The following is a 23,831-nucleotide window of genomic DNA, read 5'->3' on the forward strand; positions in this document are numbered from 1 at the left end:
TGTGTTCTAAGATGTAAAACAAAGAGAACTTTTTGTTCCTTATTAGGATTCTCCAGAGAAAAAACCAGTAGGATAAATAAATGGTGAAAATGGCACTTCACCCCTGTGGTCTTTCTTACCCCAAACCCATGAACTCCTGTCTAATCATGGGAAAAACAGGAAACCTAAATGAGGTTACTCTACAAAATACGATGCCAGTACTCAAAACTGTAAAGGTCTGGTTTGTTTGTATTGTAGTTAGTCTGTTTGATACCAATTCCATGAAATTTGTTCGTTTTATGGCCTAATATACAACCAATTCTCAAAAAATATTTCATATGTGCTTGAAATGAATATTTAGGCTCTTAATTTTTTTTTATTTTAAAGATTGTTATTTATTTGAGAGAGAGAGCATGAGATGGGGGAGGGTCAGAGGGAGAAGCAGACTCCCTGCTGAGCAGGGAGCTCGACGTGGGACTCGATCCTGGAACTCCAGAATCATGACCTGAGCTGAAGGCAGTCGCTTAACCGACTGAGCCACCCAGGCGCCCTAGGCTCTAATTCTTAAACACAACATTCTGTGTATGTTCATCACAATGAATATCATTTTGTCATCTTCCCAGTCTGAAGACTGTTTTCACATTTAAGCCTTTTATCACTTGAGTATACCATCCCTATGAAAAACAAGGTGACACACCCTAAGGGAACATACAGCTGTCATACGTGATTTCTGATGGCAATACTTATAACCGCCCCCCCTTAAGTGAAAGAAAGTTATAAAGGGGATGAAGATGGGGGAGCAGTCTCAAAATTAATGGTCTTCATACTGTGGTACTTGTTTTCCAGACAGTACAGAGACTTCCTCTGGTAAACAAGAGTTTTTAGAGAAATCAGTTTCCAGATCTTCAATTTCCTTATTACTCCTTCCTGAACTTGGATCTGCCTGAAAAGATGCCTTAAGGACATCAAGGCATCGTCCCTCTTAACAATTACTTTCCACATTTAACAAATACGTACCTCTTACACATTCTGAATCTTACCAAGGCACTTCGGATAAAATCTCGAACACCCAATAAAGATAAAATTTTAAATATTGGTGAGAAAGAATGACACTAGGGGGAAAAAAATCCTGTTGCAATTCAGGTAGTTTCTATTTTTTCACTTTCAAGGAATCAAAAGATGATCTAATTAAGTCACCAGCTGGTAAGTCATTAAAAAATAAAATAGTTCTAGTATATAATTCTGAAGGAGTTCAAAGGACTGAGTGATAGTGCTATAACAAAATTCCATCATACATTTTTTTGTATTACAAAGTTTTTAAGAGTTGTACACTTATGAAAACAAAAAGGAATGAAACTGATGCTCTTAGAGTGATAACCTTCACCCTCAGATACAAAAAAATTGGAGAAGTACTCTTTCCCCCCTCATCGAGACCTGTTCACTAAAAATGTTATTTCTGATAAAATTTTACTGTTTAATGTCTGCTAAAATTTGAGTATTAGCGAACACTAAGATCAACCCAAAAAAAAAAAAAAAAAAAAAATCCAAAGGCAGAACATAGTTTATTCTCCACTCACCTGAAGTCTACAATAGGTGTCCAAGATTGATGGTGGCTCTCTTCTAAGCAGTGATTCAGGAAGCCAAATTTCTTCCTTCTTGAATGTATACTCAGAAGCCACATACTCCTCTGCATCAGGCTAGTGGAGGGGTAAAAGAGCAAGGAGGATTGCAGAGGGGAGGTTTTCACAGACCAGACCTGGAAGTTCTGTACATCACTTCCGATTTATTTATCAGAATTCAGTTACACAGCCACCCTGTTTACGAGTAGAAATAATCTAACTGCATGATAGAGAAAATGGTTTGGATAATTATACTGTTTTGATGAACTGTGTGTAATTGGCCACAAACTTCTTTAATGCTTAGAATCTTAAGGTTATAGGAAACAATTTCAAATTTAGTTGCAGAGAAGTGTGACAGTATCTTCGATGTATAACTTTCACACATAATAAAAGTAGGATAAAATTCTTGGGAGAAGTGGAATGGATGATGACGGATATCAAATCAATATGGTATTTAGATTCCTTTAGATACATTTTAAAAAGCATATAACTATTTTTAAACAGTAACAATTTTCTTTTTAAGTGGTAGTATTAACAATACCCTAAATTCCTTCCAACTAAAGATGAAAATTTTTAAATTCAACTTAAAAAAGTACTAGAAGGTATTAAGTTTTTCAAGATTTTTACAAGACTTCTAAAGCCCCAAAATGTCCCCCAGGAGAAGAAACTTAATCATATTCCACACTGAAGAAGAGAAGGGAATAATCTCTAAAGTTCTCTCTCTCAGGCTCTAAATTCTTGTTCTCACTTTTAACAATCTCTAGGAAAGTGACCTCTATAGCTTATGTAGAAACTAACTTCTGGGGACTTGAATTAGTTCACCAAGATGCCACTGTCAGAGCCAAATGTTTTAAGATCTGCGAAGGAAAGGTTTCCTCTCTCTCTCTCTCTCTCTGCTAGGCTTTACTTTGAATATTTACATCATAGTAAGAGAAATTCCAGGATATAGAGAGACAGAATATGGCCAAGAGAAAGGCCAAATTTGTAATTACTCATTAAATGGCCCTATAAAATATTCAGATATAAACTGCTCTGCTTCCAGCCTTCTGCCTGAAGGTAGAATTCAACTTGATAAAAGAGGGGCCTGCCTTGCATTAAGCCTCTATAAGCCTACTGAGCAACTATTCCAAAGGGAGAAAGTGTTACTGTTTCATCTTCTCTAGGGGCAAAAATTACAGGTCTTTGGGTGGCATCCAGTGATAATGTTATCTCATTTGGGACAATGAGAGGCATACTTCTCTTAGTCCTTTATTAGAAATATAGAAAGCAAGCCAATATAATTTTTAACACAGAAGAACTTTAAAACACATGGAAGTTTAGAGACCTCTATGTTCCTTCCTTCTTGTAATACACAGTCTATCTCGAGATGAGGCACAAAGATCTTGATGTGACTCAATAATGGACAACAGACAGTTTACAATTAAAGTCTACTTCCTATAAAAAGGAAAAATTTTTACATGTGGGTGTCACCTCTAAAGAAGACACATAATAGACACTAGTACGCAACATTCATTATATTTATTTTACTAAATAGTATGGTTCAAAAAAAAACACAAACAAATCAGAAAACTTTTACTTAAAACTAGTCCAACGAGATGGATGGGGTTGACGCCATCCCATCCCCCTTCTTTTTATGTGTATGGAGCTGGAGCCCTATCTGACAGCAAGCACTCATGTATACTTTGCCCTTCCTTTGAACATGAATGAACTTCTCTGAACAAGAGAGACAAATGAAGTTTTACAAGATACAGGCACTTTATGTTCCCAGTTTTAAAAATAAGCCAAGTGAAAAATATTTGATAGAAGTAACTGGAACAGACAAAGGTTTAAGAGTTTTACCATTAGTTCTAGTGACTTACACTCAATGCAAACAGACAGCATCAAACAAGTAAAACAAACAAAAGTTTAACTGGGGTTAATGGGCATATATGTAAAAAGAAATCCAAGTTACTACAACTGGAGAAAAATGGCCATTTGAACCCAACTTAAAGATAATGCCAACAATGTGCATTAAATTTTGTGTACCTACGTAGCTGAGTAACATCTGAAAGCTTTGCAAGAGTGTGTAAGTGAGAAAAGCAAAAGGTGCTTTTGATTCCACAGTATCTGATTAAACAAAACAAAGCAATTTACAAAAAAAAGTACCAAATGATACTTTAAAATAAATAGTTCATCATTTTGATGAATATATACATGTAGAGTCCACTTCTTGGGGATTTAGCTATCTAAAAGTGGCATATCGCTATCCAGAGGTGCAGGAGCAAGTTCACATAAATAAAACAGTGTGGCTTCACTAGCTTCGGCTTCAGTCAATGGCTCCAGGCGAACAAGCTTACTCTGGGTTGGCTCTGGATCTAGGCTGCTATCCAGAAGCTCATCAACTTCTATGGGTTTATCTACAGAGGACATAACTTCTGATGATGCTGTACTCCCCTGTTCAACAGTAGAAGCAGGGTTCCCATCGAGGAATGCAAGAAGTGGAAAGGCAGTGTACTGGATAAGCTGCTTATCTATAATAAAGATTAGAAAAATGCTCTTTTATCACCAGCTTTTACAGAGTTCAAGCTGAAGGTGGAAAAAATGGAAACAGCTGTGCATATATGCAATCACTACCCTTATACACCCAAACAAGAAATATGATACTTTGTGTCAGTAAATTTTAAAATGTACTAGTCAGAAGAGTTAAGTCTTTTATTCAACAGTTAAGAGAGTTCTTTCCGTTCTCCTAAAGTTAAATTAAAAAAAAAAAGACTTAAAGAACTAGTACCTCACCAATTTAATTTTTTCTATAAGCTGAAACCTTGATACATTATGCATAGAACTGAGAACAGTACATTCCGTGTTCAATTGTTAAGTATGGCAAAGACTTTCCTTGGCTCACATTAGTTTCTATGTAGTACTCTTAATTTTAAAAATCTGTAAAAGCTAATACTACATTTATACCTACCTGTTTTGGGTTTAGATTTTCTTCCCTCTTCTGAAACTGGCTGAACTACATTGTTCTTGGTAGTTTCTAATCCTTTATTCTCAGACTAAAAGAGAAAAAATAATATAAAAAATACTTGTTTCACATTTTATATATTCCTAAAAATAGCAAAAAATTAAAAAAAAAAAACTGGTACAGTATGTGAATATTGGTATATTATCTGAAATAAAGGGGAAAGGGGAGCACCAGGAAAGATGAACTAGAGAGAGAAAGAGATTTGAATAGGTAAGACTGGTTAAGACCGGTTAAGAAAACTATTGCTATCATCAGTGGCTGAAACAAAGAACCTAAACTAGGATGACAGTTAAATATGAAAAGAGGGGGCATTTCAAAAGAACAGACAGAATTTGTTACAGGTAAAAGATGGGAATGAATCAAAGATGGCTGGTTTCAAACTAAGAGATAATTCTTTAATCAATTAAACTCAAACAGTTTTGATTAAAAGTGTGTATTACTCATTTCACTCACAAACAGAATACTTAGCATAAGTGAACATATTTAGAGTAGCTCAGGATGACATGGTGATATCCTTAAAACTATTATTTCTGTATTTGGAAGCCTCAAAGTTGAGGTGAAGTTTCTTCAATTCCTTTTTGAGACTCTTTCAAGTTCTTTTCTGTCATTTAAATTGCTTCTTTGAACCAGTCTTCTCTCCTCACATCTGACTGTAAAGGGGATTAAACCTTTAATGCTGTTTAGTTCTTCAGTGCTCTTTTCAAAGATGTTCAAACTGAGGTGCTGAGGTTCACAATTTTCCCTAAATAGCTTTAAGTCCCAGACACTTGCATGCTCGTTAAGTATATACGGTGTAAAAAACATACTAATTCCTATGATTCCCCTGATATTCATCATAAAATGAAGCAGTGCAAGTTTCCAGATTCAGAAATAATGGCCCCAAGATATAATAAACTAAACCTTTCCAAAAATGTACATAAAAACATTTCTGATTTAGCAATCGCAATAAATAAACATTAATGCAATAATACCATCATTATTTTTTACTTTTTAAAATAGGCAGTTTTCAAGAATGCCACTGTTATTCTAAAACATATGAGAACCAGGATGACAAAGGGGATTCATCTCCCGTACAAATTCTTATTCATTAGTAGTGACCACTTAGATGGCTCTACTACTAAAGAGTACAAGTATCCTGATTTATTAGAAAAAAAGTGTTGTAATCTATGTTAATACAATACTTGTCATGAGCAAGGGAATGACAGCTGATGTGCCAATTATTTGAAAACATTAATCTAGATTTTAGAACTATAATGAAAAGTCATTTTCTTTTTATAGCACTATAGAATAATATGCAATTTGCTGTTTAACTGTTATTCCTGAGAACTGTAATTAAGCTATTGGTTTTGGAATAAAGAGGATAATCCAAGAATAAAGAATGATTGAATGTGCAGCAATAAACAAACAGTGTAGCATATTCACTAAATGAATGCATGATATGGGTTCATTCACCTTAAGACCTAACATTTAATAATACCATATTTACTGAAACCCAGTGTGTTGAGGTGAAACATAGAAACTTACAATATAAATCCAGGCAAACTGTGGTCCACACGCCAAATTCAGCATGCTGCCTGTTTTTGTAAATAAAGTTTTACTGAAGCACAGCCACACTCGCTCTTTTACGTATTGTCTACGGCTGCTGTTGCACTACAATTACAGTGTTAAGTAGCTGTGACAGAGAACATATGGCCTGCAAAACTCAAAGTGTTTACCAACTGGCCTTTTATAAAAAGTATGCTAACCCGATAAAAATTATCCAAAATATTCGGGGCGCCTGGGTGGCTCAGTCGTTAAGCGTCTGCTTTCGGCTCAGGTCATGATCCCAGGGTCCTGGGATCGAGCCCCGCAACGGGCTCCCCACTCTGCAGGAGGCCTACTTCTCCCTCTCCCACTCCCCCGCTTGTGTTCCCTCTCTCGCTGTGTCTCTGTCAAATAAATAAATAAAATCTTAAAAAAAAAAAATTTCAGGTGCTATTTACTTAAAAAAAAAATCCAAATATTCAATGTATAATCAACTTTTTAATTCAAAAACTCACAAATTCTTTCAACTCTAAGTTACCCAGGCTATAACTTTGAATATGTAGAAAATCTGGTCAGGCTATCCTCACACATGACATTAGAAAAATTCTACCCCCTCACTCTAATCACTTATATCTAAGTGTTCATTTTTAGACGACAAAGAACAAAAACCAAAATAAAATTTTAAATTCACTAATCTAGAATTTGTACAAATTTCAGAGGACTTGATTTACACCTTTGTATTCAATAAAAAAATAGGATTGAACAGTTTGGTATAAATGCAAGATAAACAGAGTATACACCTATTGTAAAAACACCTATCGTATAAGCTATATACAAAGTAACAGAATGATTCTAATCACTTGCTCTTAACAATGTCAAATTGTCCTTATTACTCATTAAAAACCAGTTCTAAAGAATTTCCTGTCAACATTTGCTAATCCCAACTGGAACTAGGAAACTAACAAAACCATTACTTTAAAAAAAAAAATGTCCAAAATCCATACTTCATCGTTTCAACTTGCCTTACCTACAATTAGTACAAATTAGTTCAAATCCCTGAGCTTTTATGGCATGCTAATAAAATGAAGGAACTTATTTAAGAATATGGTACCAGTGAATTTTCAGTAAAAAATGCTGAACTGTTTATAGAAGGAATAAGAATGTAAACTGAAGCACATAAAACATGAAGAAATATTTTAATAATTTATTTCAGTGATACACCTGAACATGCCAAGTTTAAGTCAGCTGATCTCCCAGCACTTTGAGGGCTCATTTCGTACTGATAGTTAATCAAACAGGTGCCTGTAGAACTGGGCAATGACTCACCCCATAACCAAAAGCTATTTTTTCATCTAGAATTTTACTATCTTGATCACACATATAAGGTAAGAATACAAAATGCTTTTTGTAACTGGGAGTGATACTGCTCTCTACTTACTAGGACTTTTTTTCAGATTCTTACAGCTATGGGTCCTGAGCAACATGAATTAAAACTTACTTTTGTATTATTGATGTAATCTGTGGGATTCATCTGCACAGAACTAGTGAAAAGCTGAAAGACCAAACAAGAAAGATGATAAGTTTAAAAAATATTAAAAAAGAATTAACTGTGTGTTCAAAATTTTTATACAGCCATGTTGGGTGAAGAGATGTAGCTCCTGCACTAGGAAGTTTTCATACAGTAAAACAGTTTGAAAGAGAAAAGCAGGAAAGCAGAAAGAAAAACATACAAAAGCAGAGCAAGCTAGCCCATGCATCAGCTGCTGTAAGAATTTCTCTATAAAACACTGAGGCAAATCACTTAAGACAAAGAGTGGTTTGCCCAACTTCTCCTCTCCTTCATTTCCTTATTATTTTCTATCTAAATGCCTTTGGCTTTAAGTGGCACCCAGGACCGAGTTCCTAGCCCTGACAGCCTTCACTGCTAATTATGTGAGAAATTTATAGAATCTGCTCTATGACGGTGGCTCCTAAATTACACCTCAAACAGAGCCCTGTGACCAAACGGCATACCTCCTTGTTGGTTTTCACCTCACCTAGCAACAGAAGACGTAAATGCTAAGACCACTGCTTATTGCATGCCTCAGTCCAGCCAGTTTACAGACATAACTTTTAAGTCATAAGCTTCATTCATTCCATAAGGATTTATTGAGCATCTAAGAAATAACTGATATCATGAAGAATACAAGATGAAGACACTATTCCTGCTCTCTAGGAGCTTACAATCTAAAAGAAAAGAACAATATCAAATAGCAGCATATCAGATACAATCCATTATTGTAATACTAATGGATGGTGGGGATCAAAAGTACTAAGAAGAAAAAGGAGAAAATTGTGTGTGTGCATGGATGCACACGCATGCACATGCACACACACACACACAAAGATGAAACAAAAAGTCTTGATGAAGCTGTCCAACACGTATCAGTCACTGAAGAATGGTTAGGACTTGGAGAGAATGGAGGGAAGAATAAATTATAACATTAGCAATAACAGAGAAGGAATGATTGGGGGGAGCGGGAGGTAAGTTCTAGCAGTAGACAAGATGATCAGTCCAAATAACATAAAAGTTCTGAGTTGAATAGTAAGTTATATGTGTAAAGTTCAAGAAGTAAAGCCAAGGCCGGTCAGAGCATAAGGCCACATTCTGTCAGCAGTAAGAGCCTTGGAAAAGGCCTGAGCAAGGAAATACAGTGATGAAAGCATTTTAGGAGAATGAACACACCAAATGGTTCACAGGCTAGAACGAAATGCAGATAGATCACTCCTCCACAGTCTCTAGACATTTGATTCCTCTCCTTAAAGTTCCATTTTCCAAAAGAAAAAAAAAAAAAAGTTCCACTTTCATGATAGCCCTAAAAATATCCCCAGCTCTTTTCTTTTAATTTCCCCCCTTTCATACTATCTACTAATCCATGAAAAGGAAGAGACTCAGGTCCTTTAGAGTAGATAGTTTACATGACCGCCAATCTAATCTCTGCCAAGTTCAGCTTGTCACTGCCTCTGAGACCTGACCAGATTTTGTCCCTACTGAAAGTGGCATCTGTAGAGTATAAGCTCCTCACTCCTTCTTTGCCCCATCCAATGTCACCCACTAAATCAGGGATAATGGGGTGCCTGGGTGGCTCAGTCGTTAAGCGTCTGCCTTTGGCTCAGGTCATGATCCCAGAGTTCTGGGATCGAGCCTTGCATCAGGCTCCCTGCTCGGCGGGAGGCCTGCTTCTCCCTCTCCCACTCCCCCTGCTTGTGTTCCCTCTCTCGCTGGGTCTCTCTCTGTCAAATAAATAAATAAAATCTTTAAAAAACAGTAATAATAAATCAGGGATACCTTCACGTATTCCCAGCAGATGCATAGTGTGAAGCAGAAAAAAGTAGACCATACATGAGGAGCTGACACAGTTGGTTGAATCCTAAAGCCAGGCCTCTCCTGCTGACTCTACACAGTCACTCAGAACTGAACTCTGCAGAGAACCCCTGAACTCAGCATACCTATTCATGTCCTTACCATCTTTGCCATCTCAGAGAACAAGGCAACCTATGGGTGATTTTTACAATCAGCATAATTCAAGGATGAAATAATGAAGGTCTTAGATGACGGAGGCAACAGAAAGGGATGATCTGTGAGTGCTATTTTTGAAAATACACAGGACTTGATGAACAATGAGCTAAAGATAAGGAAACCAAAATGACTCAGTGATTACCCTCCTGGAAGTCTGATACCACTACAGAAAATAAGAAAGCTGAGAAGTGTAGCTCATTTAGAGAACAAAGAGAAGTTTGGGGTTAAACACAAATAATCTAAGGCAAGATCTTAACTGATGATCCCAAAGGCATGGAATTAGAATTCAAGCAAAGTTTGCTTTATAAAACTATTAAGAGCTGGAGATATAAATTTGAGAGCAATCCTATAAGCCAAAATCCCTTCATAGAGGAAGGATAGAAAAAGAAGAGACATAGAATAAAAAGATAAAAGAATGGGTACCTTGGGGAATACTCACAGATAGAAAACAGGAAAAAGAAAAGCTCTTAGAGTAAACAGAGAATAGTTAGGAAGACAGGAAAAAAAACAAAGAAGTTCAGTGCCTCTAAAATCAACAGAAGTTCCACTGTCAAAAATAACCAATATTAAAAATAATAGCACTAATTATTTATAATCCCCACAAGAGCCCTTCATATTAGGTATTAGCCACATTTAACAAATGGGGAAACTAGGCAAGAGAAGTGAACTTTCCCAAGGTTAAATAGCTAGTAAGTGACATGAGCCAAATGAAACCCAAATCTGTCAATTCAAAACAAACCTACTAGCCCAACGGCTTGATTTTTAAAAAAACTGTAGCCTACTCACTATGGATAAACCAAGGCAGCACAGGCTTACAGTAAATAAGCCAGACAATGCAGGGTTTCAAAAGAAATATAGAGTAAAAAAAAAAGTAACAAATAAAGCCACTCATTTCTAAAGTTTTGTAGTAAAAAGAATTAGAGAAGCAAAATGGTAAATGATCAGAGCAACACATCAAAATGTTTAAGATGGAGATCTGTATTCACTGAAGCGAGATGGGAAAGATCAAGGACAGAGACAGAAAAACAGAGAGGCAGAGGGCAGGTGTACAAATAAGCTTAAGAAGAGAAAGTAAGCACTTCCTCTAAGAAAAAAGAAGATGAGATTCCACAGCTTATGAGAGAAGCAGGGCATGGTGATTATCCTCTGTGAATAGGGAAGAGTGGGCTAGATCAGGTCTTGAGGACAGACAAGTATAAATGTTCCAAGGTTAAATTAAAATAATCTAATTGAAGACTGAAAGGATTTGTAGAGAGTCAGAATTACAGAATTTTATTTCCTTCTTATGACCTAAGGGACAGCTATTCTAAAAAGGTCCCTCGATTCAGGGTGGGGACAAAGACTGACAGAATCAAGAAGGGCTGACGAATTACTATTAACAAATTAAAGTAGGTCATTAACATGGATGTTGAATTCACTTAGGATGATAACATAGGCCAGTACGGAAAGGAAATCTTCAAAGAAAGTGAAATACATCCTGTAATATACTGATGATTTGGAAAGGATAATCAAATCATGGATATTGACAAAGACTGAGAGGCAGATGGGTAAGGTGGCAAATTAATAAGACTGAAGAGTAGGAAAGGACTAATTCCTTTTAGCCTCACTGAAAAGCTCTTAAAAGGACAAGACTACAGAATATTTTGATGTGAGAGAGCTGCATTTTAAGGCAGAAAATGCAAAAAAAAAAAAAAAAGGAGCAACAAAACTTTTCAGGATAGAGAAACATATTTACAACAGAAAATGGAAATCATGGAGAGAACAATATTCATCTGGATGGGACCATTCATCTGGATGGGACTAAGCCACATAAGGGAGAGAGGAGTGGTAGGAGCAAGAGGGAAGAGAGCAAGAAAGATAGTGCCAGAAATGGCAGATAAGGATTCACAGTGCAGATAACACTGGAGTCATGTTCATGTAGGTGGTGGTGGGGACTGGAACAGAATAACCTTAGGACTCAGGACATAAAACTTTTAAAAATATAGCAAATATAATAAAATATAATTCATTTGAGTGGAAAACATTAATTCCCAAAGTATTAAAAAGTGTCTCCATGCTGTTTCCTGCCCAAGTAACTCTATTACTTAATTTCCACCTATTTCTATTCAGTGACAATTTATTCTAGAGCAAAACAAATACGGCAACAAGTCCAGAGAAGACCTGGATTTAGTAGTACTGTTGAACAGAATTGATATGTTGCTATAGGAGGATTAACTGAATTGCTATTCAGAAATGGGTAGTAATCACTGTCCTGAACCCATCTGCTCATTGTTTCTGATAAACAAAATCATTCATTTAAAAAAAGAAAATGCAAAAACATGAGAATACAAAAAATGATGTACTGATTTATAAACAATATACGTAAATACACAAACTGCCAGTACAGCAAAGATTATTCAAAGTACCTACATCAACCAGGAGATCTGGGTCTATGCTAAATTGTCTTCCTGACAGCATGGCTTGGAAGTCCTCTAAGCTGCAATCAATACTGTCAAGATAATCCAACAGCTCAACCCTAAGCAAAAAAAGATTAAAAAAATATATCAAATATTAGGTTTGTTTTTACATTTAAAATCACATTACAAAATTCTTAACCTTAAGAGATCCTATTCAGTATTTGAGATTCCTGAAAATGTGGTTAACTGAGAACTCACAGCCTTTATACAAAACTTTAGTATTTATAGAAAATGGATTCTGCAACACAGTCTGATTTATCTTTTTTCCTCTACACTATAAATTATAAAATGTTTAACTTCTTATTACTGATTAATGCTACTAATTTCTGGTTTCCTTATCCTATAAAGTAAGTCCCTTAATGGAGATTATGTTATTCCACAGTCCTGATAAAAACACAAAATACACATACACACACGCTTTATGGACATTTAAAACAAGTATCTCATTAAAGAAATCTAAGGAATTGCCAAGAAAATCTCAGACTGCTCCTGGGATGATTAAATCCTTCTCAAAAAAACATTGGCAGAGCTCAGCCCTGACCAAAAGAAAGAAAGATAGATTACATGGGTTCATAACCTGAAAGGAAGATCATTCAAAGAGAAGAGAACAAGTGAAGTAAACAAAGAAAGCAAATAAACTCAGATAACATCTACATGAGCACTCACTTTCCCAGAAGATTGATGTTATCATTTAAAATGGAATCCATCATGGTCACAGGATCTTCTGTGGTCAGACTAGATGAGCCATTTAGCTGGACAGCACTAGACATAAGAGGACTGGTTCCATCACTGCCTGAACTTAGGGATTCTCTGGCTGGTTCATTCTGATCTCCACTCTGAATGACAGGTGCATACTCATCTTCATTGTCATCTTCAACAATGACAATATCAGGGTATTGGCTACAGCTAAATCAGCAATATGAGAAAGAACCAATTACATTTTCAAATGCATTCAATAAATTCATTCTGTCCATTCATCCTCCATGGAAGCTTTCTCCCCAAAACACATATTAAAAGGCTTAAATTTCCTTGGGTGAGTAGCTTAACCACAAATATTGATTTATCCTGTGATACGAGACCACAAAGGATGAATTAAAGATGTTTAACTCCAAAATTAAAAAATCAGAATTCTCATTACTTTTTGTTGGAAGTCTTTTTGCTGAGGGGAGAACATCTGGTTAAATAATTTGGCTTTTTCAGTTTAATAATCCAAATATGAGTTACAGAGTAGTTTATCATACAGTAAAGTGGTTTTGAATTTAGCTCTTTGATAACAAAAGTAACCAATATTTTCACAAATTTTACTTCATAATTTCCTTACTTGGAGGGATCAGATATAACATCCTCATTAGTTTCTGGAATAACTGGGATATTTTCTTCATCTGCGTTATCATCAGTTACATCATAAATAATGATGTCATCTGAAATCCGCTCCCTTGCCTTTAAACCTTCAGTCCTACTGTGTGGAACCTAAAAAAAATCAGGGAAAAAATATATCAAAAATTGAAATTATATTGACTACCAAACAATATACCATTTAAAAAGTGCTAATTGGAGACTCATTGTTTACTAAATGTTAAGGAAACAATTTAGCTATGTGCTCTGCCCTAACAGGACTCACAGTAATTGGTATTCGTATCAATTCACAAAGGTATGAGGTGTGTTACTTTATTCTACTTAACTATTTCTTTTACTGTAAGGAATCTTGAAGGTGGCATGCCTCAGAATGATTCCATGGAAAGATCTTCACATTTTAAAGTATTTTTTATATCCAAAGGGTTAAAAAAAAAAGTCTTAAAACTTCACCAGGAATTTCAAGCATAACCAGATGGCCACTGTGCTGATGAGAATAAACCATATGTCAAATAGTGAAGCTACTCTATTTGACATATGGTTTATTCTTTCTTATTAAATGCTTTCATTAATAGGAAATGCTTTCATTAATAGAAAAAAAACCATTACAAGTATTCCACAGTTAAAAGTCAGCCTGAATTTTTAGCAATAATTTTTTTTTATTCTGCTACAGATATATTCAGATCATAGGTACCTAAATAAAAAAACATTCAATTCGCTAAAGCAAATTAAACTATTATAATGCAAAAATCCATAAATCTCAACAGCAGATAAATCTGAGGTAAAATATGTAAAGGACTTAAAAATATATAAATCCAGTTAAATTAAGAAATCTTCACCCATTTACATTGAGTCTTCAATCCTAAAAACACAATAGTTAGGTAAGCTTACTTAGAAACAGTAGTGGGAAGAAAAACCTGATGTTAACTCTGATTTGCTCAAGAAAAAGAATCTTGGTACTTTAATAACAAATCTGAAGCAGTATTTAGAATTCTAAGATTTGAATGTAGCAATGACAATCATCTATTAAAAGAAGTGTAGACTCTGGACTGAACTGATTTGCCAACTGTGTAAGTTTGACAAATGATCCAGAGAGTCCACAACAAAAATAAAGGTAAACAAAAATGTTTTGCAACTGCTAAAAAGTCTAAGCCTACGCAGTTTATAATAAAAGTTGGAAACAACTTAAAATAACCAACGGATAAATGCATAATTACATTATCATAATATTCAATTGATATCAGGTAGTAGAGTTCAGATGATCTAAATCTGTTTAAATCTCAAAAGCAAAACCAAATGAAAAAGTCACAATGCAAAATGATATCACTTATATCAAGTTTGAGATACACAGAAAACAATACCATATACTGTTCATGAATTCACACATATAAAATGACCATGGGGATGATAAATACTAATTCAAGATAATGATTATCTAGGAGAGACTGAAGAGGAGGCAAAAAACAAACTTGGGAACAGGCAACTAAAACAATTATATTTGTAATAGTTTATTTCTTAAAATAATCTAAAGCAAATAATAAAAAAATGTCATGATTAGATAAAACTGGAGCATGAGCACTTAGATTATTATTCACTGAACTTTGAATGCAAATTTTGAATGCATGAAATACTGCATACTGTAATAAAAATTGGTTTGAGATAACAAATATAAAATAGAATTTAAACAAAAAATTACTTTATGATGGTGATTATCAGCTGGTTCTTTGACTATATGCTGAAACAGATTCTTCTTTTGGGCTCCATTAGTGTTTAGAAGTAGAGGCCTGAAAATCAGAATATATTCATGAAATTCAGTGAAGCAAACATATAAGAAATTTCAACTGCTTCTAATATTTTACCCTCCCACGAACATACACACTTTAATAATAAAAGATTTCAGTTAGTGATACACAATGAACTCTTAAAAATGGTCACATCTTAGGAACAGAAACTAGGAGATGACTGTGTCTAGGGCTTTGATTTCACCATTCTTTTGTACTATTTTTGTTAAAATAAATACAATAAACTACTCTCTCTGGATATACTTCATTGCTGACTGAACTGTATCACTCTTTATGAACTGTACTTACATAGTAAAAAGTAAGTAGATGATATAAGAACTAGTTTGTGGAAGCTGACTTAAGGCCATAGCATAAGGTGTAACCATAACCAAGCTTTGCTAAAACTTTAGTCTTACAAGATAAGTTTTTTCTCCTTCCAACTATTCCTTTGTCCACTATCCGTCTTAAGCTTTAGTTGTGACAACGGCAGTTACTAACACTTTCCGGTATCACAAGCCATAGTCAATATATAGGTTTTTAAATTCCTTATTAGTGGATTAAACATGAGAGATCAAGTAAAAAGTTTTTGATTTTTTTTCAATATATGACCTTCTTTTAAGAGTTTCCCTCAGTCAAGCCTTCTAATGTTACATTAAACTGCTAATGTGAATAAAAATGGATTCCTTATTAACTATGTATGTGTCTGTAAAGTGACCATTTAGGCTATCCTTGTCTCTGAAAAACATTAGCAGCATGACAGCAGGAAGAAATAACACTACTTTTGAAATGCTGAGAGTATAATTTAACAACGAAGGACTGTTCATCTGGGACAACAGACATACTAAGCAAATGTAGGCCATGCATGGTTAAACACTAAAATGTTTAGTTGTCCATGAATAGGTCAAACGAAGTGTTTTACAACAAAAACTTACCTTTTACGTTTTAAACTCACAAGTTGGTTATTCTGAACCAATGTAACAATAAACTGGACAATCTAAAAGGAAAATATAAACAAAAAATTTTCCATCATAGACTCCTCTAATTCTTTAGTCCATATTACAAGTCTTATAAAATTAATTCAAATACTACATATTTTCTATTCTAAGTCACATAATTTCTCACATGTTAACAAATTTGCAATCTCGGTGCATCTTACAATTGTTATATAAAGAAATAATCAGTTTCCAGGCAGAAGAATAACCTGTCATAAAATAAAAGTTGCAGCTACCTAGGATACCAAGATGCCTAAGACATTCATCTATCCATCCACCCACCCATCCATATCTACCCAATACTCAGCTCAGTTACTTGTTTTGATGCTAAGAACCAAGTATGTACCAAAAAGAAAAAAAAAAAAGTGACAGGCAACATTTTTCTTAACCCAGGTAATACAATTTGAGGCAAAAGAGACTGCCAGCTCTTTCAGAAGAGAGCATAAAATTTTCAAGGTAGGAAAAGCTTCTTGGCTTATTCTAGAAAAATTATTGCTTAATAAAAAATACTGTCATGGGTGGCTCAGTTGGTTAAGCATCTGCCTTCAGCTCAGGTCATGATCCCAGGATCCTGGGATCGAGTCCCACACTGGGCTCCTTGCTCAGCAGAGAGTCTGCCTCTACCCCTCCCCCCGGCTCACTCTCTCTCCCTCTCTCTCTGACAAATAAATAAAAGTTTTAAAAAAGAATATTGTCATGAAATATTTAATTATACAGCAACAGAAATAAACCCCAAAATATAGTAACTAGAGGTTATCCAAAAATAAATTCACAATTTTAAAGTTAGAATACATATACTTTTTTCAAATAAACAATGAACAGATTTTGTTTTGGATGGTTTTGCTCTTAAACATCCAAGATACCCATACGGCCAATCAAGAGAAGCTGGTTTAATCTTCAGAGCTGGATTAAATTTAAAAGGAAAGAACTACTAAGCCGATCAAGACATGCAAACAATCTTTCATATTTTATGTGTTTCATATTCAGTGTTTCTTAAAGTGTGGTCCATGGACCAGCAGTATTAGCCCAGGAACCTACTAGACACACAAATTCTCAACCCCACTCTGGAATTGCTGAATCTGAAATTCTGAGGACAGGGTCCAGCAATGTATGTTTAGCAAGTCCTCCAGGTGATACTGATGTGAATGTGAGAATCACTGGCTTAGGGTATGCCTTGAAATTTATTGTCATCTTTCTGAAGAAGCTAAAAAGGTGAGGATCATATGGTGAACTATGAAAAGCAGTATATCACTGAGAGGCTATAAATAAAGACCAAAAGGGACTGGAGGACTATTTAGGCTCTTTGCAGAAAAGTCAAACAGCATTAGAGTCATGAAAAGGAAATTAGCCACTAAACTGTTTATTCAAAAGAAAACGTTGACTGACGGCTGATGAAAAGACAAATTTAAGCTTAAAGGTATCTATGAAATAATTTGGCTTCAGTTACTTTTGTTAATTTATAAATGTTATAGAAAAATTCTAAAAACATTAGTGGTTGAATTTATAAGAACATGAAGCACTGGCTAAATTTCTCCTGAAATTTGTCCTACATATTAGTTCTCTTATGACAATTCTGCATCACGCTGTACAAAGCTTCCTTCCTGAAGGAAAAGATAAGACATCTAACATTTACGGCATCTAACTTCTGGACCTGACAAGTTCTATTAACAGGTACTATTATCCTATCCTGTAACAAGCACCTATACCAGGTAACTCACATACACTTTCCAACTAATCCAAGGCCAAGGAGTAAAATGACAGACGTATGAAGCAATTCCAGGAATAGAGAAAAGATTATCAGCTATCACTATGCATTATGAAAAATCCCTAGAGCTCCACCAAACCACATACATTCAAACTCAAATTTGAACAGACAGAATGTTAGCTTTCATGAAAAACTGAAATGTTATATAAGTATTTTACCAACTTTCTTTGCTTTTAGGAAAAAAATTATATAGTATTATAAGTCAATATTTAACTATAAAACATTGTTTTCTGGAAAAGTTGAGAAGATTTTTTTTAAAATAAAGTACAGGTTTAATAAAGTACACCTATCATTTTAAATCAGGTATTCTTAACAGGGTTGCATGCTGGAATCAGCTCTGGAAGTTGTGAAAATATATGCACTTGGACTAAACACTTAGAACTGAATTCTACATTCAACCTTCACTTGCATACTGATTTGAAAAGGAGAAAAAAAAAAAACCAGTGTATCTATTTTGACTACAGGCCAAAGACTGCAACCATTCATCTCTGTTCTAAGCCTGCTCCACTAGACCCAGATCCTGTCATAACCCTATTTTTAGCTAAAGGCATCTCAGCACAAACCAAGTGAAGTACTCCCACCCTTCCTCCCCCCACAAAAACCTGTTGCTTAAACTTAAGAGTCTAGTTTACTCATGAGCAAAAAATAGCTGCCTTAATTACTTTTATGTTTCAAGTCTTATTAACATATGAAAGCTGATATGAAAAGACTAAATCACAAGGACACAAGGCAACTGAGAGATTTTCAGTTCCCCCAGTAATTTTCAGCTCAGATACTAAAATCTACAATTTATTTTACAACACACTACTTTAACTGCTTTTCCGTAGAGACTAATAATGGCATACACTGATAACTAATTTTTTTGAACTCATAATTTGGTCAACTGATTTGAAAATTTTAGTCATTTGTCTTCCAAGACCATATCTATGCCTTTTCAAGTAAAAAAAAAAAATAGTAAAAACAATAACAACAAACCCACACAGTAAGGCTGTCATTCATAGTAAAAAATGTAAAGAAACTGGTAGTTTTCTTTCTATTATGTTCCTAAAAATAAAGTATCTTTAAAGTTGTTGTATCAGGCTAAAGGTCACTTACTAAAAGCTAATGAGACTCAAGCTGAGAGTATGGAATAACAATATTTAGCTAATGAGAAATGTTTCTTATTAAAAAGAAAATACAACGGTTGACCTAATTTGTTTGATTTCATAGTTTCACTACTATATGTGAACCTAATATATAATATCTAATATATAATAGCTCAATCACTATTCAATAGAGGCTTTTTTGGGTCACAAATGGTACACAAATTAAACAAAGGCAGATTATGGTCATGGGGGAAAAAAGCTTACCTTTCGAATAACTTGTTGCTGTTGTGCGTGTTTTGCTCGTAATTCTGACACCTCCTTCCATAGAGACTCATTCTCACTATGTTATCATTTTTTAAAAAACAAAACAAAATTTAGTCAGAAAGCCAGACCTCAATATCTTTAATTAAGAATACCAGGGAACTTTGCTATATATTTTCATGAAATTGGAAGAACTCTGGTTCAATTACATAAAATGGCAATTATCTTGATACAACTCCAGAATCATCCCTTCATAACTACAGTACTTTCTACTCATGGCAATATAAACACAAAAATGTAAGACTCATGCCTATATCCATATAGTAGCAGGCAATTTACTTCTCTGACAATGTGGTTCATTACTTCTTGTTTAAAAAATAAACACCTTTCAACTATGGCTACCAAGTGAATTTAGGACTTGCACTTAGAAAAGAATTCTTAAAGGAAGTGACATTTACCCAGCACTACCTATGCTCCAGGGATTATGCTAAGCATTTTATGTGTATTTCTTATTTAAACTTCTATAAAATCAGTCAAGAAAGGAATTATTTATTTTATAGAGGAGGACAATGAGACCCAAGAATTGAGAGGACTTGCCTAAGATCACACGGATTATTTGTAGTAAGTGTTGAAGTCGATCTAAAAGTCGATCAGGTCTAAAACCGTCTATCTTAAAATCTGTTTCAAACATACGAAAACACTAAAAAAAGTTTTTTTAAAGCATGTCTAAATATATGACAAACCAATAACTTGCCTAGTAATAACAGTTTCTTTTCCTTCATTAACTTTTATTGAAATTGCACTGTTCTGTTATTAAATGTTAGCAGCAACGGTAACACCGAGAAGGCATGAAAGATAATTCACCTATTAAATACTTTAATTTTTGCTCTTGTTAATTTCCATAATATCCATCTTCCTCAAGCCAAACTCTTACAAAAGGGACTTCTGTATCTTACATATAGAAGATTTTGAAAATAAAACTTTAATACTTACTGAATAACTAGGGTATTTTCTCTGACTCAGATATTGAAAGATAATACTATCATCTACCTACTAAACGTTAAGTAGAATGGTTACCTCTAAAACTTACAGGATGAATCTGGGATCCCATTCCTTAAGGGCTAAACCTGAGATTCAAGGAATTGGGTCAAAGGGCACCTCAGGAGACACAAGATACATACAATAAACTGGCATAAGTGATTACATAAAATATGCAAAATGGGACAGCTTAAAATTAAGCCTTATTCAAAAAGGGAATCAAAGTTCAAGGTTACTCTTTTAATGAAGACACTTAAGACAGCTAAACTAATGTCCCACATTTGAAATGGGAGAGAGAATCCATAAAATAACTACTCTCAAGACCTCAGCCCCTATTAGGATAAGAGAAAATCCCAACTACTTACTAAGAAAAGTACACATCTACTTTGTATACAAGTTGTTACTGTCTCAACTAATGGTGCCAAGAACTGCAATAAAGCAAAAGCATGTTTCTATAATAAAAGTTTTGAATAACACTTTACCACATCTAGGTAAGATAAATACCAAGTAAGGCAAGTCTCTTGCATCCTTTTTCCCTATTTTTTCCTAAGAGATAGACCACATAGAAAAGTTTTATGAAACCACCATAAAGAATATATGAGTAACATATGTAGTGTTTTTTAATGGCTTGTATGCCCTCGTGTGTGAACATCGTATGAAAGCTAACCTAAGTAGAATCGTATTTTCTACATTGATTTAAAGATCTATTGTTTCATCAGTGGGACTTGTGCATCAAACTGTTTTAACTGCCCAGATTTATAAATTCTTTTGAATACTGTCAAGAAAATATAATACTGAGCTGAAGTCAAGGGCTACAAATCAAAACTAAAGGGAACCAATACTGAGAGAAAAATGACCTTTTACCTTGGCTTCAACAATGTAATCTAAGTACTTAAAGCACTAACCTTCAACCCCCAACACACACATACCAACCCCTATATTAAGATTATATTTGGAAATAATACTTTACCTTTTTAATTCAGAAAGCCTGGACTCAATAGTTTCTTGTTTTATTTGAACCTTCTGAGCACTACTTATAATTTTTGTTAAATCTTCCTGACGAATCTTATTTTCTTCTGGTTTTGAAGATGAAACCTTTTGAAAGCAAATTTAGGAAATCAAATACTAAACACCAAGTTTTTAATTCAAAATTTCCCTATTGTGTTTTGTAGCCCATTCAGGAACTCAGATTTAGTTCCAAAAAGCGTAGGACAGGATTCTATAAAAAGAATAAACTTCAAGACAGAGAGTAAGAAATCATCTTTTTTTTTTTTTTTAATGTGGAAAAGTTTCCACGAGCAGGAACAACTTAGGGACTTTTTTTCATTCCCTTTCACCAAACTCACTGTAATTTCCCCAAGCCTCTTTATTATCACATTCCACGTTTAATTAAATTTATGCAGTAACAGCTGCACACTAGGCCGTTTTCTTTCATGGCCCATTACTCTTTTACCCCCTTTTTGTGGATTTAGTAAAAATATTTTATTTCAGCAACAGATACCATTCATTAAAAAATGTATTATTAAATGCTTACTATATGCAAGGGACTTATTCTCAGTATCGGATATTCAGCAGTGAACTACAGAAAAAGCCCTCCAAGGGAGTCAACATTCTAACAGGAGCTGATATTTTTTAAGCTAAATTGGAAGGAGTGAGCCATCCCAATATGGATGATTCCTCACCCTCAGTCAGAATGTAAACATTTTCCTTCCTTCTAGGAAAGAAAAAATATAAAACAGAAGGAAATAATTAAAGCTTTATTAGTCTAAGTCATCCCAACAGGGAATACCTGTGTATTTCTGTACATTCTTAATTTCAACAGGTGAAATATTGTGTTGGCCAAGTATGCTATATGGTAATGCCTTAAATAAATCACATTAATAATAGCTCACCTTCCTTTTAATGTTCTCCAACAAGTCATCCTGGCCTTGTTTGAAGTAAGGATGCTGAAATTCAACAGGACCATCTCGTTCCTGCTTTACAATTCCGGAGTCAATATGCACAACCTTACGGAAACCATCTGAAAAAGATTAAAAATTTAGATGACTAAAACAGACAAAAAGCAAAAAAGTTTCCCTTTTCTTTATCAACCTAATGGGAAAAATGGTTTAATCAGTGGCTGATGACCGTACTCCAAATAAACTATTGCCCGTACTCACACATATTCAGTTGCCTCACAAAGCTTGCCATATTATTGTGCTTGAAATATTTGGGAAGAATTTCTTTTGCAAATCTTTGTTCATCCAAAACCAGAAAACTCTGGCCATTCTGAAAAAGACAGAAAAAGTCAATTAACTGAAGTCCTCTTAGGTGATACAATATGAACCCCAAAACTGGGCAGTCTTTCCATGATACTTTTAGATCCACATTTTATTCCTATTAACAGCAACAAGAAACAAACTATAATTAACTGCCAAACTGTAATTAAGCTTTTTGATGTCAACCTCAGAAGTTCAAAAGTATGTCTAAAACCAAAAGCTGCATCATACACTATGGTGAAATATTAGAATTTCCATTAAATCAGAAACAAGAAAAGAAATACTGTAAGTAAGCAACATAATTATTTAACACTGTTTTAAAACCAATGCAATTAGACAAAAATAGACAAAATTTAAGAGGAAGTTATATTTATCATTATCTGCAACAGACGTATCTTTGCACAAGCAACTGAAAAACTGTAAAAAAAAAAGTTTCAATAAAATATCACGTTAATAATTAATATTTAAAGTCACTAGCGTTTTTCCTATAAAAAAAAATTTGAAACTTACTCTAATACAGTATCAAAACAGCATGGTACTGGCATAAACACAGAGAGACAGACCAATGGAACAGAATAAAGAACCGCCAAATACACCCTTACATAGAAGGTCCAAAGATTTTTGACAAGAGTACCAAGAACATTCAAAGGGGAAAGGAGAGTTTTCAACAAACAATGCTGGGAAAAATGGATTCTCACATGCAAAAGAACAAAATTTACCTTACACCATATATAAAAATTAACTCAAAATGGATCAAAGACCTAAACGTAAATGCTAAAACTATAAAAATAGTAGAAGAAAACATAAGGAGGAAAAGCTTCATGACACTGGATTTGGCAATGATTTCTTCGTTAACATAAAAGGCACAGGCAACAAAAGCAAAAACAGACCACTGATGCTACCTCAAACTTAAAAACTTGTGCAAAGAACACTATCAATAGAGTGAAAAGGCAACCCACAGAATCAGAGAAAATATTTGCAAACTGTTTAACTGATAAGGGGTTAATATCCATAATAAAGAACTTCTACAACTCAACAACAAAAAAGAAACAACCCAATAAGAAATGCGCAAAGGACTTAAACATTTTTCCAAAGAACATATACAAATGGCTAATAAACACATTAAAAATGCCTAACATATCACTAACCATTAGGGAAAT

The 23,831-nt window shown here is 34.4% G+C and overlaps 1 protein-coding gene across 2 annotated transcripts in view; it reads right to left on the reverse strand.

Moving 5' to 3' along the window:
• Positions 1-495: 495 nt before the first annotated feature.
• Positions 496-23,831, reverse strand: part of HSF2 (heat shock transcription factor 2) — a 35,376-nt gene continuing 12,040 nt past the window's right edge. Inside the window, exons 2-13 of one of the 2 annotated variants that reach the window (XM_032407973.1) lie at positions 22,573-22,681; positions 22,306-22,433; positions 21,384-21,508; positions 19,379-19,454; positions 16,205-16,266; positions 15,188-15,275; positions 13,460-13,608; positions 12,805-13,044; positions 12,092-12,197; positions 7,622-7,675; positions 4,546-4,630; positions 496-4,108 (exon numbers count right to left, since the gene is read on the reverse strand). In XM_032407973.1, the coding sequence (XP_032263864.1) occupies positions 3,816-4,108; positions 4,546-4,630; positions 7,622-7,675; positions 12,092-12,197; positions 12,805-13,044; positions 13,460-13,608; positions 15,188-15,275; positions 16,205-16,266; positions 19,379-19,454; positions 21,384-21,508; positions 22,306-22,433; positions 22,573-22,681 (1,515 nt within the window). In that variant the 3' untranslated portion in view covers positions 496-3,815. The remainder of the gene's footprint in view (positions 4,109-4,545; positions 4,631-7,621; positions 7,676-12,091; positions 12,198-12,804; positions 13,045-13,459; positions 13,609-15,187; positions 15,276-16,204; positions 16,267-19,378; positions 19,455-21,383; positions 21,509-22,305; positions 22,434-22,572; positions 22,682-23,831) is intronic. The other variant, XM_032407974.1, reaches the window with a different exon arrangement.

The sequence above is a fragment of the Phoca vitulina genome, unplaced genomic scaffold (assembly GCF_004348235.1).
Source record: "Phoca vitulina isolate PV1807 unplaced genomic scaffold, GSC_HSeal_1.0 scaffold9, whole genome shotgun sequence".
Classification (NCBI taxonomy): Eukaryota; Metazoa; Chordata; class Mammalia; order Carnivora; family Phocidae; genus Phoca; species Phoca vitulina.